An 18942-nucleotide genomic window follows, 5' to 3' on the forward strand; every position below is an offset into this window, starting at 1 on the left:
TATTTTGATCTTCTATTTCTCAACTGGTTGAATTAATTATACGGTTTCAATTAATAACTTTCAATAAACTTTCAATGATTTTCAAATTAAATGTAAACTTGAATGTTCTTCTTATGAATTTTATTCACACAAACCACAAAACTGCAATATTACAATGAGATGAGATAAATGAGTGGAGTAACAAATGATTTGCAAATAGATAACATCATATGTACAAGAAAAGAGACAAGATTGGATCAATGAGATCTCTCTCAAATATGGACAAAGTATGTGCATTCGAATCAAAGATTACAAATAAATACAGAGGAATCACAATTTTGTTTGACGACTAGTTCAAACATAGGTTTCGAATTAGTTTCCGTTAGTTATACAGGTAATTTAGGATAGTTTAGAAAATATATTAACAACAATATTTTTGAGAAGATGAGATGGAATAGAGAATCTGAAAATAGTTAGACAGCCATGTTGACGAAAGAGATAAATCCATCGACATCAAAAACACTGAGCCAGTTATCTTCACTGCAGATTGCAGTTGTTCCCTTTTGGATCATTTTGAAGCGAACGACGTGACTGATATCACCTCCGAAGATGACTGGAATGCGAACGAAATCTGGCAGGCAGACGACGAGCTCACAATCGGATCCTTCTACGTCGAAGACGAGACATTGAAGATGAGTTGCGTATTCAACATCTGGACGAGTGCATTCCAAATCATAACATTCATGCTTTGGTTGAACTCCGAGTTTTGGATTGAGATCTTGGAGAGCTTCGATTGCTCTCGGGAAGATTCTGGACTCAATTCCACCGGTTCCAATCTCAAGAGCCATTCCAGCAGTGTAGTTGAGAGTTTTGAATTGCTGAAAATTCAAAAAGGTTATTGTTCAGAGCCTATGTCTTTTAGATTTACCTGATAGACAGTTCTAATCATATCAACTCCAAAACGAGAAGCGAAAACGAAAGACTCTGGACACTTGATGACAAGAGCTTTCTCAAGATTTCTGCTGTCATAGCATATGTATCTTTGATGAATCAATTCTGGAACAACACACTTCTCCAGAACGTCCTCTGACGAAATGAGCAATTGATTGATTTTTGTTCCAGGTCTTCCCAAGAAATAATCAGTGATTTTCTTCAAAGAATCGTCGAGAGTCATTCCAGATGGCATATTGAATCCTTGGATCAATCCATTATTCGAGACAACGACTTTCACGGATTCTGGTTGAGGTCTCAAAACGAATGAGTGTTTGTCGATATTAATTTCAATGCGTCTTGGTTTATAATCGATGTGAACCATTTGAATTTGATATGGAACTTGACTTTCTTCTTGACGGAAAGAGGGGTCTTGCTCTCCGAGATTGATTCTGAATGTTTTCATTTTTAAATAAGAAAAACCTAATGAATAATTCCCACCTCTGCTCAATTGGCATGCAACTAATTGCAATATTTCTCAAAGACTCTGCGAGTTTATCTGCTTCAGACGACATTTCTGGAATTTTACGATATGTGGATCAGAAGAAAGTAGAGTAAAAAGGCCAACGACAATCAATAGTATGTGGCGAAATAGTCACGAGAATTCCCCGTCTCGTCTGGTGTTGCGAGCAGAGACAACAAGAGACGCAGAATAATTTGTGGAGGGAAATACAAGAGTTTGAATACAGGACCGGGTCGAGAGTGGATGAATTATAGACGCATTGAGTTTTATTTCCCTAGATTGATTCAATTTTGATATTAAGATTTTTGGAGAAGAAATTACAGTATGCTCAACAATAATGATTGAAACAGTTATGTTTCATCGACAATCTTCTCAATCGTTCAATTATATTGTCAAAAATTAATAATGAGTGCACTTTTTTAAATCACTATCTTTTTTAACTGTCTGAAATCTTTTCAAAATTTCATAAAAACCTATTTTGAAAATCATTCAAAAAAATTAATTTAAACTACCGCGCAAAAATTCTTGTGTCGATTTACGCTAAACAACACGCAGCCGTAATTTCGGAGCATCGTAAGACGCTACCAATTTTGAAGATGACAACGTTCAACGTCGCAATACTTGTGTTTTTTATTGATTCTCCTGCGTTTTTCTTGTTATTTTCTCTTTTCATAATGTCTGTCGGTATTTATCTCTCATTTATTCTCAAATATTTCAGCTAAATGGAAGTTGACAACGTTAAACCGTCGGGCTCAGTTCCTCAGAGAAACTGGGAAAAAGAAAACAATGTAAGTTTTATCATACGCTTTGCTTGAAAAACGTTATTTTTACTGTGTCTACTGAATATTGCAGGTTCAAAATGTCGATTCGATTTTTGAGTACAATAATCAACAGCAGGTAGAGATCAGAAATGCGAAACCATGGGATAAAGATCCACATTACTTCAAACAGGTAAATTTTATTCGTATTTAAGAAATTATTTATTTTCATATTTTCCAGATTAAAATTTCGGCTATCGCCCTTCTCAAAATGACGATGCATGCTAAAAGAGGTGGAAACTTGGAAATCATGGGACTTTTGCAAGGAAGAATCGACGCGAATTCATTCATTATTTTGGATGTATTTGCGCTTCCAGTCGAAGGAACTGAGACAAGGTACTCTTTGATTCCATTTTACAAATTATTGATTTTCTAATTTGCAGAGTGAATGCTCAAGCACAAGCATACGAATACATGACAGTCTATTCGGATTTGTGTGAGACAGAAGGTCGTCAAGAGAAAGTCGTTGGTTGGTATCACTCGCATCCAGGATACGGATGTTGGCTCTCGGGAATTGATGTATCAACACAGACTCTGAATCAGAAGTTCCAAGAACCATGGGTCGCCATCGTCATCGATCCATTGAGAACCATGTCGGCCGGAAAAGTTGATATCGGAGCTTTCCGTACTTATCCAGAAGGTTATCGTCCACCAGATGATGTTCCATCAGAGTATCAATCCATTCCACTCGCAAAGATTGAAGATTTCGGTGTTCACTGTAAACGATACTATTCTCTCGATGTGAGCTTCTTCAAATCACAACTTGATGCTCATATTCTCACTGCTTTGTGGAACAGTTACTGGATTTCAACTCTCAGCAATTCTCCACTCTTTTCCAATGTGGAATTCATAAATAATCAAATCCATGATATTAATCAAAAACTTCTGGCAGTTGATAAGAAACTTCAATTGAACGAGAGAAGTACCGAAGCACAAGAGGCTCTTTCGAAAGTTGTGACTGATGCGAAGGCAGTCGGGGATGAATTGGAAACTGGAAGAATCTCTCATTTCGTCAAACAATTGTTGTTTGCTCGTCAGAACGGAGGTGGTTGTGGATGCGGACATGCCTCTGTTGTCTCTGAATCTGCGATGGACGTCGCCGTTGTTCCAGAAGTCGAGAAAGAACAAGTCGCTGATGGAATTATTCCAGAGCCAGCTGTCGAAATGACCGACGCTTAATTTAACCAATCAGGTTACCCAAAAAGAAACATCTGAACCCCTTTCTTGTTCATATTTATAATTCAAAAGCACGTTCTTTTTCTGTTATTCGAGTCCCCAACATCATCTCTTTTTATCGAAAAATAAAAAGTTCTTCTAAATCAATTGGTTCCTTTTTCTCTTTTAATTTTATTGTAATTGTGTTTTTTGTTGTTGTTCAAGTTTCAAAATTTGAAATGATGGGCCAACATTTTGATTCTCAGTGTTGTATCCATGTTTACTAATTCTAGACTTCTCAGGACTCAGCGAAAAAACTATTCCAGTTTTTCGGTTGTTAAAGTTTTGAATTTGTATGAGAACTGTATGTATTTCAAAGGCAGACCCCAGAAACATGGTTTTGAGTACAAATTTAGAAAAAAATTCTGGAAAAATCGAAAACACCTATTTTCGCTACTTAATTTTTGAAAACTTCAATGGAAATTTCGAAAGTTTTTCGAACGGTTTTTTTTTCGGAAAACCACCGAAAAAGGCAGGCTCGAAGATCTCTTCGCTCGATCCGATCAAACTCCAATGAGTTGGAACTTGTATTGATCTCATCTTTTCTCCGATCATCTTTGTTCTGGTTTAGTTATTGTTATCGAGAACGTGTCACGGGAGTGTTGGAAATCCCACGTTTTGTATGGGGAAAAAGGGAAAGATCGCGTATAAAATAAAATTTGTTTATTGTTTAGCGAGAATTGATACTTTATAGGAAACGTGGACATCCGAGAAGTTTTAAATCGGGAGGCGTTTAGAAACCAAGTCATCTGACGAGTCAAGATCGGAGTCATACGTGTTCAGGATTTCTGCTAGAGGAAAAATTGATTTTTGCCGCCCTATCAGAAATTTAAAGATGAAATTTTAGGAAAAAAACTTTACGAAAAAAAATGTCCTTTCTTTTTTTCGCGCCCGATCACCACCCTCCTCAAATTTTCCTTTAAAAACTCCCTGTACTACTGGAATCTGAATATCTATGTTTCAAATTTATGTTTTGTCAATTTTATTTTTCATGAAGACAAACAATATATGGACATATGAAAATGTACATCTTTTTGAGACGGTAACGGGTGGGGGGATACAGAATCAAAAATACAGGTGGATAATAGATCTGAGAAAGTTGAGAAAAATTGAAAATGACAGAAAAGAAAACGACAGAAAATCAAGAGATTTGAGGATAATAGAAAAATATAAAGATCATAATTCAGAGTGGGTAAGGGTGGTTTGTGGGGGGGGGGGGGGGGGGGGGGAAGAAAAGGGGAAAAGGATGATGAGGGGGTCGTGATCAGTGTTCTTCACGAGACCCGTTTCTATCTATTTGTATGGTGAAGGGACAATGAGCTCCAGGCTCAAAAAGTAGGGGAAACTAGGAAAACGGATGCCAGATAATAAATAATAAACAAATTGGGTATTGGAGATGATAAAACTATTGCAAAGTGTTTGCGCATCCGGTGTTGGTTGAGGTATTTCACAGGGAAATCAGTATCCGAGGGTGGGGGGAAAGGAAAAAGTAGATCAAAGGAGTTGAGGGTGATAAGGAGAAAGGGGGATAGGGTGGATATAAATATTATATCATTAAGGGGAGCTTCATTATGAGTCAATACAGAAAAGTTCTCTTCTCGATTGACATTTAGATGTAATGAGTCATGCTGGAGACTTTGTCGTGGCGATCAGTGCGACGTTGACGGCAAGTGCGAGCAGCGACCTTGTTCTTTCCTGAAATGAAACATTGAATTCAGATCTTAACTTCTTGATTCTGGGTTTCTTACCGCGACGACGAATCTTGCGGATCAATTGTCTCTGATATTCGCTGAGATCGTCTTGCTTCAATACTTGTTGTAGTTCACTCAACGACATCTCCGAGATTTGATGAGCAGTAACGGGAAGAGCGTTCTCAGCAGCGAGCTGCTCATCCTTTGATTGACGTCCACGCTTCCGTGTTGCAACGTTCATAACCCGATTGATCTTGGAAGAGTGTGGAGAACGAGATGGAGATGGTCGATCGAAACGAGATCGGGATGGAATCAACTTCCCGTAGAAGCGAGACTCGTGTTGTCCAGATGAGCTTTCCGAATTGTAACGTGGAGATTCAGATGACAAACGGGAGCATGGGGAGGATGAATCACTGTAAATTTCACTGGTTGCACTTTTATCCTCGACGCTTACAATAAGAGCTTTCATACTCGTTTAAAATCATCAAGGTGTCTAGAGATCCTTACTTGCACTCTTATGCTTTTGAAAAGTGAGTAATGAACTTTTCTAATCCGTCTAAAACTTTATTGCTAATTAACATTCTCAGAAGACTAAGAGTGCACTTCTAACTGTGAACTTCTCATCATCACGAGAACTTGATCAGTTAGTCGCGTATTCAATTCCCAAAGGCCCCTTTGACGTTGATAGAATTGATGTCTCTATGAGTTCACTTACGTTGTGCAATCACTGAACGAGTTTCTTGGCATGTAGTGTGACTCGAAGAGAGAATGAGTTGCCGTGGCAGTGACCGTTGCGCTTCCTGGGCTCGTCTGAGTCTGTTGTTGACGTCCATTGGTGGATCTTGCAAGATTCAATGGGGAAAGTGGAGCCTGAACTGATGAGGAGTACGCGTGATCGTAACCGATTTGTCCATTGGAAACGATGGCTTGTGGAGTGTCATTTGTCATTCCAACGTAGACGTAGTTTGGTGGTTGGAACACTGAAATTGATAATTTGTACAGGAGAAGAATGAGGATGAGACTAGATGAGTTGAATGAAGCTAGAAAGAAAGGAATGAGCCTAGAAGAGAATGACTATGATGATAAACCTCTTTCGAAAGTGCTCGAGATTCCAGAATGAGGGTATTGTTGATGTTGTTGATTATGATACTCCATTGGTGGTTGGCTGAACATTTGGAGATACATGTTGATGATCTTCTTGCCCTCTTCGTCTTCGTCCACAGGATGGGTCTTGTTGGTAGATGGGGTAGAAGAGAGGAGGGAAGTGGTAAAATCAGAAGGGAAGGACATTCGGTGGAGCTTCAATTCCAGCTGCTTATATAAAGTTCTTTGTGCGGAAGGAGAATGGATTAGCTTGATTAAACCCCGCCCCTAAAACTCAAACTTCTTTGTCTAGTTTCAGCAGTTCAAAAAGGGGGCTGGACGATTGGCCACGCCCACTTCATTAGTCTATCAACTTTCGTCAGGAAACATCAGTTATCAAGAGAGCAAGTCTGATAAGAGAAAGTGGAAAAGAGAGAAAAGGAATAGAAAAGCAGAGAAAAGTGACTAGGAGGATGAAGAGCATAGAACTTACAATCAGTATGAACCATATCGGCATCTTGCCACCGTTCACGAGTCTGAGCATCAGTATCATTGAAAAGGGAAGCTGCTTGGGAAGAGGAAACAACTGATGATGCAGTGCAGTTGACTTGATTACACGAATCTTGGAGTTCCTGCATTTCAGTAACTGAAAATAAAGAGTTTAGAATACAGATACTCTCATTGAATAACCAACAGTTTGCTTGTGTGTATACAATTCCCTCGGACAGTGAAATATTGTTGAGCACGGGATTCGTGTTCTCAAAGACTTTGTTCAATTCACTTTCTTCACGAGATACATCTTTCAGAAGCTCCTCAAGATCGTTGTCAGTTGGCAAATCATCTGCAGACTCATCATGCGAGCAGTGTTGTTCAGGAGTATGCAACTTCACTTGTTCTGGTTGCGCTTTCTGGTACTGACATTCAAAGAAACCTTGATACAAATTCAACGATAAACCTTCATAAGCATCACGTTCTTCTTGATTCAGTGGCTGAAATAATATATTGTTTATATTCAGAGAAATCAGATACCATCAAGCACTCTCCTCCAATTTTCCTCTTTTTTTCATTCATTTCATTCAAACAATGATACTACTACCGCTTCTCCCAACTTTTATTTTGTTACCTTTGGCTTCTACAGTAGTTATTCCCAGCCCTCTGAAATCTTCATATCAGTCAATTGCTGGTCAACGTGCGATCAATCTTGATGTCAATGTTCGTCTTCTAACCGTTTTAGCTCTTCAGCAAAGTGTAAGTATGAAATGCGTAATACTCGCTAAACTCTTTCCCAGACGGCTCGCCACTAATATGTATGACGTTGCTAGTCGTTAATTTCGATGCAACTCAAAGTCTAGCTACGTGCTCTTTTTGACCTACAAAATACTCTCTTTCTATCTTTTTCAAAGTACGTCAGTATGGTTAGCGGGTTGAATTGTCATCGTCGAACGCTCCTCTGGAAAAGAGAAAACGCCCTGTTAAGTGATAAGAGTCGAATCACCGACGAATCCGAGAAAGGAGTCTTTCGATAAGGTATCGAGAAATAAGAAAAATAAAAATGACGGCAACCAGGAAAAGTGGCGTGTGCTAAGACTGTTATCAAGGGTGGGAAAAGACAAAGAAAATGACGATTACAGGGATGGCAATTGTACGAAGATCACTGGTACAAACTGTTTGAGACTGATCTCATGTGGATCCCTGCTGAGAACGTGTGCAGATCAATGGGCGGTCATTTGGTCAGTATCAAGGACGAATCGGAGAACTTATTTGTTCACAAGTTGCGGAAAAGTGAGTAAATCAAATTTTATCTCAAACAAGCTCTACATATTCAGAGAGCAATGTCTGGATCGGGTTGAACAAGCTAAATGACACTTTCCAAGTTTACAAATGGTCTGACGGAACAGAGGCTGACTACTTGAATTGGGACTCGTCGCAACCGAATGAGCCAGAAGTTGATTGTGCTTACATGGCTTTTCATCAAGAGCAAAGAGGAACTTGGTTCGATTATGGTTGCAGAGAAATGCTCCCACAATTCTTTGTCTGTGAATTGCCAATGCCTTGATTGAATAAATTTCGAGAACTGTTGATACTGTTAATTTACTTTCTACTGACTCCAGTATTCTATACTCTGTTTTTATCCTATTTGACACTTACTCCTGACGATGATTTTTCAGTCAGTGTCATCAAATCACGCTCGTACTGCTCAGCTGGTTCCACTGTTGGTGTTCCTTTCTCTCCAGCAATATCTCTTCTCCAGAGTACATCAATTAGGTCCATATCTTCAAGAGTTGGACTGTTATATCCGTATCCATTAGAAGTTGTTGCATGATGGTTTGAAGTGGATGGTAAACCGAATGGCGTTCTCGGATGCTCTGTGAGAATGGGTCGAATAGGTACGGCTGATTGCTGCATTCGCATTCGCATCAGTGGTTCATCGTTACGGTAACGAAGACCCATCGGACGATTGAAGATCGGATAATCTGATTTCATGTTGAACATATTTCCTTGATCATACTGTTGATTGTTGTCTAGTTGACCGTTCATTTCTGAAAATAGACAATTTGGGTTCAATTGAAAGTTCATTTTCATCTAAAGTGCATCTGATTCAACTGATCACTTTTTGGTCCCAGGAGGGGAAAAGTGCAATGATGACCAGACGGACTTTCGCAAAATGGTTATAATGAAAGATACTCACTGAATGTTGATGTTATATCGTCCAGACTGAGCTTTTCTGCTGTCGTAATAGGATCGTATGACGTTGATCGGGGGTGATTGGTGGATGGAGGGGTGATCACCACAATCAGTGAAGACGTCGCAAGAATCCAGATGAGTACAGACTGAAAATGGGAGATACTTTAGAAATGTAGAAATTTCTCAATTTGTGAATGAAAAAGGAACCGAAAAAGGCGAAACTTCATCAAACATCAGGGAGATTTGTGTTAACAAGGGGAGGAAAAATAAGAAGAACAACGATTGGAAAAAGAAGAAAATGAAGAGAGAAATGCCGTTTGTCTCTCTCCGCATCCATCCAATTCTCTCTCACGGGGTCGGGAGAAATAGAGGCGGTGGACGTGACTGTTGTCAGTTTTGTACGCCGTCTCCTCTCTCTATAGACCGATTTTCGATGATGTCATCGAGTTTTGGCCCGGCGCCAAGTTAAAATTGAGTTAGAGCAAGAATGGTATGATGGATACATGAGAATATGAGAGTCTGAGATTATCTGAAGAATTCTCAACATGTTCATAAATTTATAGATCAAAATCAGTTCTTAAAATTTAATCGATATGATGCAATTTCGTAATATATTTGACTTTCTGAATTTTTTCTTCAAAATTTTTAGAAATACAATGATCATCTTGAAAAGAAGAACAATATTTGAAATTGCCTGATAGTATTGAAATTCATACTGTACAACTAGTAGAACTGTCTGGGAGAAGAGAAAACTGAACTGTGAACTTTGAAGAGTGATCGGAGAAGAGAGAGAGAAAATCAACGAAGCCAGCAAGATCGGAACAGAACAAAAAATCTAGAGAGCAAATATAAAACAACTTGGACAGTCTATGAGAACAGTTGAAAAAGTGATTTATGAATGATGTGATGGTGATTGGATGTTACGGTAGATGGGTTACGGTAGAATTTATTCAATTCTGCAGTTTCCAAATAGAAGAAGCAATTTGAGACATCAAATCTTGGAGAGTAATTGAAACGATTGCAATCCAAAAATGGAGAAAACTAACGACAGAGTGATTGCAACTTTTCGAGAAAGGTCGGAATGAAATGAGTTGAAGCAAACTAAAAAATCATGAAAATTGAAGCGAGTCGGTTGACTTGAGATGCTTAAACAAAAAGACAGAATCAAGATAAGGACAGCCAAACTAATAGTCGGAAAACCTCGAGTTCGACCTGCTATCAACACATTGCCACGAGAATGAAACTTGGCAAAAAATGAAAAAGGTTTCGATTGTTTGAGCGGAAAAAGAGAGAATTGCAAAAAGATAGAATTCGACGTTGAAAAACATAGAATATTGTGTCTACAGTAAACAACGAGGTCAGAAGATATTCTGGGCGGACCGACCGACATCAAAAAACAGTTTGGAATCGATTTGTAAAAACTGTAAACAGTCAGTAGTTCGATTTGGGGGGAAAACCAAGTGAAAAAGACAGAGGCGCCAAAAAAATCGAGGAGATTGCACGCGGGAAAACAGGAGGAAACCATTGAAACAGTGCACTCGCCTGGCCTTATTTCTCTGATCTCTCTTCACAACTTCTGCTAACTTCGCGCCGAAGAAATGATGACAAATGAGAAATAGTGCGCCAGTAGTGTAGATCATCGACGAGGAGAGGTGGCTGCAACTGTTGAAACCCAGGCGGATGGTGGAACGCTGAGAAGTGTATAGCAAGGGACAAGACGGCGACGAGGAAAGATTTTGTGACCGCCGTGTCTACAAAGGCAGAGAGTGGCGTGTCTATTTGGCTGAACACGGATAGACACAAAACAATGAGAGATCGAAAATCGCAACTTTTTGATCTGAAATATTCGCGGAGAAACTGCAAAACAAAATTAAGTTAACTCGAAGACGTCGTGCGTATTTATTCGAATCCGCTGCTGTTAACGAAGTCAATTCTACTGATAAGATCAACTCTGCCGCACGCGAATTGCCACTACAAAACGACTACAAAACGGAAGATAAGCTGTGTAGTGATAAGAGAAGAGAGACCGATTTGTTTCTGCATCAAACAAGAAGAAAATTGGAGAACAAGAAGAAGAAAACCGTAGATCTTATGAGTTTGTTGACGAACAAATCGATGAAAAATAGAAATATCTCATGTGAACTTGTGTTTTTTGAAACCACTCCAAGGGGTGTGTGTGTGTGTTCAAAATAACTTCTGGCTCAACTACTACTTCCCGAAAACCTTCATCTTCCCGGAACTCAATATCGTTGATCAAAAAACTTGACCAATGTTTTTCTGTGTTCCTGTACCCAATTTTTGATTTCATAAGCCGCACTTTTTGTTTGTCGGGATGAAATGGAGCAGTACACTATGTAGATTCACTTACACTCCAATTTGAAAATTCCTATTCCAATAGGAATTTTCAGCTCTGGGATCTCATGTGATGGGAAAAAGACAATAAATTTTCTGGGATTTACGTTAGAATTAAATTGAATTATTGATAACAAGGAGACTATAAGAATCAAAGTTGTTGATGTGGCCATTATAAAACCAATAAGTGATCACGTTCTTTTACTTTATACTTGTTTCCAGAAAGATGTAAACAATCTACAGTAACCTAGTGTTGGAATTATAGAATTCGAAGTAAAGACGGTGGAAAGTGGAAGTAAAGGTCACGCATTTTCTTTCGATTAATTTTTTCCGATAGCGGAGTGAATTTCGATCATTGAGAAAAATGAGAGAGTCTATAAGGTCAAAAGCTACGTAAACTCTTCTTTCAGTTGATATCGGAATTCCGAAATCAAACACAAACTGATAAGAAAAGCGACTTGAAGCACCTAAATGTTGAATTTGAAATTTGGGTGCACGGGGTGTATTGACATTGAGTGCCTAGGAAACGAGATTTCTTTGACTTCGTTTCGGATACATTTTGGGCACAAAATCTGAGATAAACAACCTACGCAAGTATAGGGGGGAGAAGGTGGGAAAATTTGGTTTCCGAGAGGGAGTTGAATTGGATTATAGTCGGATATGTTGATCACAATTCTTCGAATGGATTTATTTTTCTAAAAAATACTAAGAAAGAACAGAGCAAAGACCACGGATTTAATTTCGTATTGGAAGATTTATATCCGTAGGTCTGACTGATTGTGCTAATGTTAGTCCATGATACTGCTATGAATTGAACTTTTGAACTGAAACGTTTTACGTGTTGAACTATTCATAAACCATGTCTACACCCACTCGGTTCCGAATCAATTCACAGAAATCTCTATCAACCTTTTTCCAGATGATATCATGCAAAGAGAGAGCGTCGCACCGACTTATCAAACAGTTTGATCAAAGAATTCAACGTAGAGGGAAAATAGGAAAACGAGTGAGGGAGAAGTTCAGAAAATCAGCAGTGTCTCGTGGTGGCGTCTGTTAAAGACTAAATGGCGATTAGGCTGAAAAAAGACAAAATTGTGCTTCAATAATTTTAGGCAAACACTAAACCAAGGTGCAGAAGAGAGGGAGCAACTGGAAATGGAGCAGAAAATTTCATTTGAATTCAGATAACTTCTCATAGAGGAAAGAACAGCTTGAAGTATGTTAATCTAACAGAAGGAATGTCAATTAATCCAACGCTCAGAGCTTAAAATCACTGGAATTACAGATTACTCCTACAATACAACTTTCCAGCTCTTGACCCAATTCCGTAGTTTTCGACTTTGTCCTTCACCATTCACGAACATCGTCGTTCCGGCTTCACTCTTGCAAGAAGTTAGTGATAAAAAGAGCAAGTAGATGACAGACAACGAGACAAATGTGACATAACCGATCAGATAGTAACGATCACTATGGGAAATGCGGGAGACTCCAGATAACGAGGGCGATGTGACTGAACTGATAAGGAGCGTTAGAGAAAGTGGTATGATACGGGGAAAAGCTGTTCAAAGTAAATATGTTACGCGATTTCTGAAAAATGATCTGTTGTAAAGAAGAGAAAAATAGAGGGAGAAAAGGAATACATTGTAGCTCCGATGGAAAGAAACAACTAGATCTACATTCTAGGGGCTTAGTCTCTGAAATCAAAAAAAATATCACAAGTGTCCGTTAGGATAATCCGTTATGATAGAAGTCAAACAAGAGTATTTTAAGAAGAGGCATTTTATTAAGAGTTATGGGATCAACAATTGCTGATATACTAGGATAATCTTTTAGATAGAAAGAACGGCAAAAGCAACGAATCGAAAATTGAAATCATATTGCCTCAGAATTGAGAGAATTGTGAAAATGACACGAAAAATGTCATGCTCCGTGAAATGATGATATTTTTAAGGTTCTTTTTTTTTAACTTCTAGATAAAACATAGAGTAGAAACTGACCGACAGGCCATGAATTGTTGTTGTTGTCGTTTCTTCTTCTTCGTCGGACGTCGAGAACTGTCGCCTTCTTTGTGCTCGTCGTCTCGTCGCCGACGTACTTCGTTGGCGTGATGAACCGCCCATCGACTGATTTGTGGTGGATTTGAAAAAGGTTTCTTTGGGTTTCCTGAGATACTCAATTCACGGACTCAAGTGATCAGAGTCCGATCGGAGGGAGGGACACGTGTTTAACGACACGAAATCCTTCTCTGAAAATTTACAGAATAGTTGAGTTAAGAAAAAGTCCAGAGAGAAGTAACGTATTAAAAAAGGGCAGAAGTAAACGAAACAAGAAAAAAAAGAGATGATTAGGTAACACAATTGGTTTCGAACCAATAAACATAAATAAGAAGTAAAATATTTCGCGAAGGTAAAGAAAAAAACCATTTATTTTATATTATTTACAAGTTATACAAGAAAAAGCAGGCGAAAAATCTGTATAAACATCACAAAAATTTAGAAAGCATCCCTGAGAACTTCTCAAATTTTGATAAGAAAAAAAAGTTTCTAGCGTTGAAAATTCTAAAAATCCCCCGTAAGAATTGTCTCATGATCTGCTTCAAATTGGAGCTCTGAGAGCATCACATTGAGCACAAGCGGCCTTCATGTCTGTGAGCATCAGAGCCATCGCTCTACTCCAGCGAACATCAGTATTGAGAGTCATGACTGCGTTGTACTTGACACCATTGTCAACAAGAGACTCAGCATGGATTTGATATGGCGGCTTGAAGTTTTTATTTCGATCCTGAAAAAGAAAAAAAACCGTTTGAATCAACTAACATCAGCTTGAAGAGCTCTAAAGACCCAACTCACTTTGAGTTCTTTGAGCAAAAACTCGAGCAATTGCAAAAATCGTCGAATTCCAGCATCGATACCAGACGATCCGGAGAGTGGAGTGCCTTGACCATACAACGCGTAATTCTCAATGTCATTGCCGTTGCGTCGAAGCTTAATGTAGGAGTGACTACCCATGGCGACGGGCACCAGTTCATGATGTTGGACGCCGATACGCTCCAACAGGATCTGAAGAAAAATGGAATGAAATAGTGTGGTGGGTTGAAGGAGAAATAGAAATAGTGAGATGATTCGAAGAAGAAGAAACGGAATGAAATGATGATGAGAGTGAAGCAATTTGGAAAATTGACGACAGATTTCGGATTGAACTTTTTAGATACAAATGGTGACGTAAAATATCGATATTCTCTCTACAATCTTACCTCTAACAACAGAACAATTTGTCCAAGTGCTGCATTGATTTCAGTGAATTCAACAGGAGCTTCTTTCAAATATCCCAATCGGAATCCGTTAATTTCTCCGACGATTCCATCGACCCAAATGTGGAAACACAAATCGAGAACGTTGGTGTCGATGAGTTTTCTATGCTGAACTTCTGCATATTGTCGTTCTGATTCCAGTGAATGTAACTCATCTTGATCATCGAATACTTGTCTGGAAAACAATCAACTAGTGGATGAAAGTTTTAAAATTTGGTAAGAATGGACACTGATTCCAAGAATTTAAACTGGACAAATGATTTTCGAAATTTTGCGAAAGAATTCGTAACATTTCTCAAAGAATATTTTCGATTTTCATGTCTTTTTAAAAAAGAATTTATCAAAAGCTCACCTCAAATTATCTCTGTACTTCTTCCATAATTCTGTAGATGTTTCCGACGACGCTTCGGCCGCCCGTCTCTTCGTCTGAAGTTCTGTGTCAATCGCCTCTTCTTCACACAACAGTTTTTTCAGTTGTAGCTCCAAATCTCTCTCCTCATCTGCCACATTTTGTAATTTCGCTTTCAGCTCAGGAATGGCCGTTGTCGGATGATTCTCTTTCAAATAAGTTATATATGTTTGGTATGTTTTTACTTCATCATCCAACGTCGTCACTTGAGCATCCATTTCTTTTACGAGAGCGTCAGAGCAGTCCTGAAAAATGGAAATGAAAAAACAGATAGTTTTTAAAAAGGTAAAACTAACATTGCAAACTGGAGCATCCGATGGAAATTGTGCATCTGAGATGAGCTTCATGAGATTCCGAGAGTGTCCTGTCAATGCTTCTGTGATCACTGTTTCGCTCTGAAAAAGTAATTTCGATAGAGAATTATTCAATTTAATATTTCTACAACAAAATATATATTTTGCTTTTTTATTTTCAGATGGAATAGTCTATTTGAAATTATACAGTAAAAAATCACATTTTGAAAGAAAAAATGGAAAACTCTGAAGCAAAAAATGACTTTCGCAAATATGCTCTAAATTATGATAAATTTTCCATTTTCACTTGATTCCCACAGCAAACAGAAATGTTATTTCTCACACAATTTTTAAAAATAAACATTTTAAAACTGCAAAAGAACTCACCTTTTTCTCAGAATCCGCAGAATCTGGTCTTCGTTGTGCGAACTCCAGCCTAAGCGGATTCTGACAATTTAAACAAATGTAGCTCCGTTGCTCCATGCTTGAAACTGAAAAAAAACATTTCCAATTTATTTTCGCTCAAAAACATAGTGACCAACGGCATGAACGACATGATAAGACGACAAAAAAGGAGTGATGGGGTGAGGAGTAAGTGATAACAATTGATTTTATGGCATCCATCTAATTCGTGAAAAATACAACTTCTTAGTCGATTCAAGTGAACAATTTCGAACACAAGACGCCACAAAAGTCACAAAAAAAACGTAGATGACATCGGTTTGTTCGCCACACCACAATTGCGATTAAGTCAATAACTAGATAACCTTGTGAGACGGAAAGGAAGACAGACGAGCAGATGGTGGATCGCGTGGATTGTTGAAACCGAAATTTTCAAACCGACACAAATCTTTTGGGTCAGCCCACCGCTAGTAAATCGATGGTCTTTCTAGCAGGAGACAAGGCCAAAAGTGTCGTGAGGTATAAAGGGACAAACTGAAGGCACTGAATACGACCGCCCGCGATTACGCAGCGGAAGGGACGGAGAGAAGGACGGGCGCCGCGTCCACTACCGCGCGGATAGACGGAGAGGCTATTTTTAAAAGCAGAAAAGAGACGGAGACAGAGAAGAAAATGGGAGGTAGACAGGGAGATAGATTGATTTGCACTTTTAGACTGTTTGGTTGTGCTTTTTTCATTTGGAAAACAAGAGGGAGAGAAAGGGAGAGCTGTTCTGTGGTTTTTTGAGATTAATTTCCATCAGCAAAGTTCGGAAAAGAAGGATTTGAACAGGGAAAAGAGACAGCTTATAAATGTCAATTTTTGAGCATTAGACTAGAGAAGTACATCAATAAGTAGAGAGCAAAAAATACTATCCTGATGCCACTAGAAATTGAAAAATAACTATGAAACTGCTTCCACCTGAGACAGCTACAATAAGAAAGACTGAAAATTCTGCTCTTTCAAATAAATGGCATAATTACTCGAGTGCAAAATATTAATGTTAAACTGTGAAGCTTTGGAGTTATCAACATATTACGAATAAAAAAACTCATTATTTCTATCGTTCAATAGAAAAAGGCATACACACTCAAAACACATTTAATTATGAAAGAACGAGTGATTCATAGAAGATCTAGAACCATCCAAACGGGTTCTGAAGAACTAATGGTCAAGTGAGAATTGGCAAAATCAGAGAGGGAGAGAGAGAGAGAGATAGAGGAGTTCAAATATCTCAAAAGTACTCAAAAACAGATTCAGAAAAAATTGTTTTTCTTATTTTTGAACCAAGTGGAAGCTGAGAAAGTGAGAATCCAGGAAAAAAAACAAGAGGAGAGCTCGAAAGTCACAAGATTCTATTTGGGAGTTCACATGGATCGTCACATTTTGAATGGAGAGAGAGACGAAAAATCAAAAAGGTTGAGTTCATGAAGACGAACAGCTGGTGTTATCCTTGATTTGTGACGTCTTCATCTTCTCATCAACTGCCAATATGTGCTGACAATTGCGAAAGCGCGCCCTGCTGCACGCTCGAATGTTCTACGGGTACACACGTCTCTCGACTTCTCTAACTCTCCCGTCTCCTTCCTGTCTTGATCATGCCTTATTCGAACAAAACTACACATGGTAGGATACAAAAATAAAGGAGTGTGAGTCTCTTAATTCGAAAAGAAAAGTTGTAAACGAATTTGTTAATGAAAAGTGTTCAAAGGATGAGCAATACCATGGAATACAGATGAAGTTCTTGATGAAAAACATGTTTTTTTCGAACTATCTGTCTAGAGAAGGCACAAATGACCTAATTTCGCAACATTTTCGAATAACCGTGAAAACAAGTAAAATACGGAAAGAAATGAGAGAGAAATCGATATGAAGAAATGTAAGAGAAACGCAGATATACTCGTTTCTTACCGTAGCTTACTAGTTAGGCCTGAAGTTTTTTTAAGCCACAGTAAAAGAAATATATAGTTTTCAAGTTATATCTAAAGAGTCTTTTCGGAAAATAAATTTCAAATGAAGCATTGTATTTCTCAAGAACTGGGAGATTAGGTTTCAATGTCGAATATGTTTTCAAGTGAACAAAGTAGAAATAGAACAACAATGGCGAAAAACGTGCCGAGAAAAACAATTACCAGAATGCAGGTGAAAAGTATACATTTCATGGAAGGTGTGAATACAAACTTTCTATGTTAAGTAGGTGTTAGAAAAACTAGAAAACAATTTAATCCTCACCTCCCAAACAAACTCATAACTTCTTGAATTGTTCCAGAACGCTGACGTTTCATTATCAGTGTCACAAGCCGTCCAACTGATAAAAAGCCAAAAATACAAGAAACAGTTCTAGTCAATGAGCACAAACTGGTACTGCTGAGAGTCTCGACTTTTATAGCTTATTCCGAGTGGTACCAGTCACCTGTTTCCCGGTAACTATACGTACTTGAGAATACTTTTTTCGTCTCGCAAATGAACGCTGTCGTCACAAAAAAATTTGAAGAAAAACTGTTCGTTTACCTATTTTTCTCTCAGGGTGACCGAACAGATGTGAAGAGAAAAAAGTTGAGAGAAAGAGAAAACGAACGCGTCAGGGAGAAGCGACGAAAAAAATCATGTGGCCCACCCAATATCGACGCCTGATCTCTTATTTACTGAGCTTTACACCGATTTTATCAGATCTTCGGACAATGTGACAGCGATTTATCAAATGAGTCTACGAAAATAATGGAAAAAACTAGGATTTCAGGCGTGAAAAACAGTGGAAATTGACGATAGATGAATCAATATTTCGGAGAGAAATCGTTAGAAGACACGACGCGCGAACGCAAACGACGAAAATTGTGCATGCGCCTTTAAATGAGAAATTCTTACTGTAGTTCACAACTGAAATTAATATTTTCTGTAAAAAATATGCTCGGTTTTCTTTTTATTTTCGAGGTTTTCAAGTATTTAAAAAAGGTTGACTTCATAGTCAATTGTCAGAATATAAAACTTAAAATGTAACATATGAAGACCTTGTTCAAATGAAGAAGCATTCTCTTGTAGATTTCCCTTGAATGGGCCCCATAAAAACAAATGTAGAATTCGAGGCGCAGACATTCATTCCTTTCTCTGCGTCTCTCTTCCTCTCGTGCTTTTTCATTTGACTGGGGGTCGGTGCCTGTCGGTACTGGCGTTCAGTTGTGGGTCTCTAGCGTGGGCATCCACAAGTGTGTCTCA

General features: G+C 38.5%; 5 protein-coding genes across 5 annotated transcripts; 2 read left to right on the forward strand and 3 right to left on the reverse strand.

The window, feature by feature from the left end:
* Positions 1–452: 452 nt before the first annotated feature.
* GCK72_013576 (uncharacterized protein) lies at positions 453–1484 on the reverse strand (the record flags this gene model as incomplete). The annotated part of the gene is made up of 3 exons (XM_003089101.2): positions 453–857; positions 908–1361; positions 1411–1484. 3 exons carry the CDS (start codon positions 1482–1484, stop codon positions 453–455), a joined length of 933 nt encoding a protein of 310 aa, XP_003089149.2.
* A 670-nt stretch (positions 1485–2154) lies between these two features.
* Positions 2155–3429, forward strand: GCK72_013577 (uncharacterized protein; the record flags this gene model as incomplete). The annotated part of the gene is made up of 4 exons (XM_003101351.2): positions 2155–2220; positions 2285–2383; positions 2432–2586; positions 2634–3429. 4 exons carry the CDS (start codon positions 2155–2157, stop codon positions 3427–3429), a joined length of 1116 nt encoding a protein of 371 aa, XP_003101399.1.
* A 1645-nt stretch (positions 3430–5074) lies between these two features.
* GCK72_013578 (uncharacterized protein) lies at positions 5075–9158 on the reverse strand (the record flags this gene model as incomplete). The annotated part of the gene is made up of 8 exons (XM_053729897.1): positions 5075–5160; positions 5214–5569; positions 5872–6136; positions 6733–6885; positions 6934–7228; positions 8388–8779; positions 8929–9070; positions 9132–9158. The coding sequence occupies 8 exons, from the start codon at positions 9156–9158 to the stop codon at positions 5075–5077; spliced, it is 1716 nt and encodes a 571-aa protein (XP_053584669.1).
* On the forward strand, positions 7323–8295 carry GCK72_013579 (uncharacterized protein; the record flags this gene model as incomplete). The annotated part of the gene is made up of 3 exons (XM_003101262.2): positions 7323–7487; positions 7871–8021; positions 8066–8295. The coding sequence occupies 3 exons, from the start codon at positions 7323–7325 to the stop codon at positions 8293–8295; spliced, it is 546 nt and encodes a 181-aa protein (XP_003101310.2).
* A 4713-nt stretch (positions 9159–13871) lies between the features above and the next one.
* GCK72_013580 (uncharacterized protein) lies at positions 13872–15771 on the reverse strand (the record flags this gene model as incomplete). Its single annotated transcript, XM_003101362.2, has 6 exons — positions 13872–14057; positions 14126–14335; positions 14530–14761; positions 14939–15240; positions 15292–15390; positions 15676–15771. The coding sequence occupies 6 exons, from the start codon at positions 15769–15771 to the stop codon at positions 13872–13874; spliced, it is 1125 nt and encodes a 374-aa protein (XP_003101410.1).
* Positions 15772–18942: the final 3171 nt, after the last annotated feature.

Source organism: Caenorhabditis remanei, chromosome IV (genome assembly GCF_010183535.1).
Source record: "Caenorhabditis remanei strain PX506 chromosome IV, whole genome shotgun sequence".
NCBI lineage: Eukaryota > Metazoa > Nematoda > Chromadorea > Rhabditida > Rhabditidae > Caenorhabditis > Caenorhabditis remanei.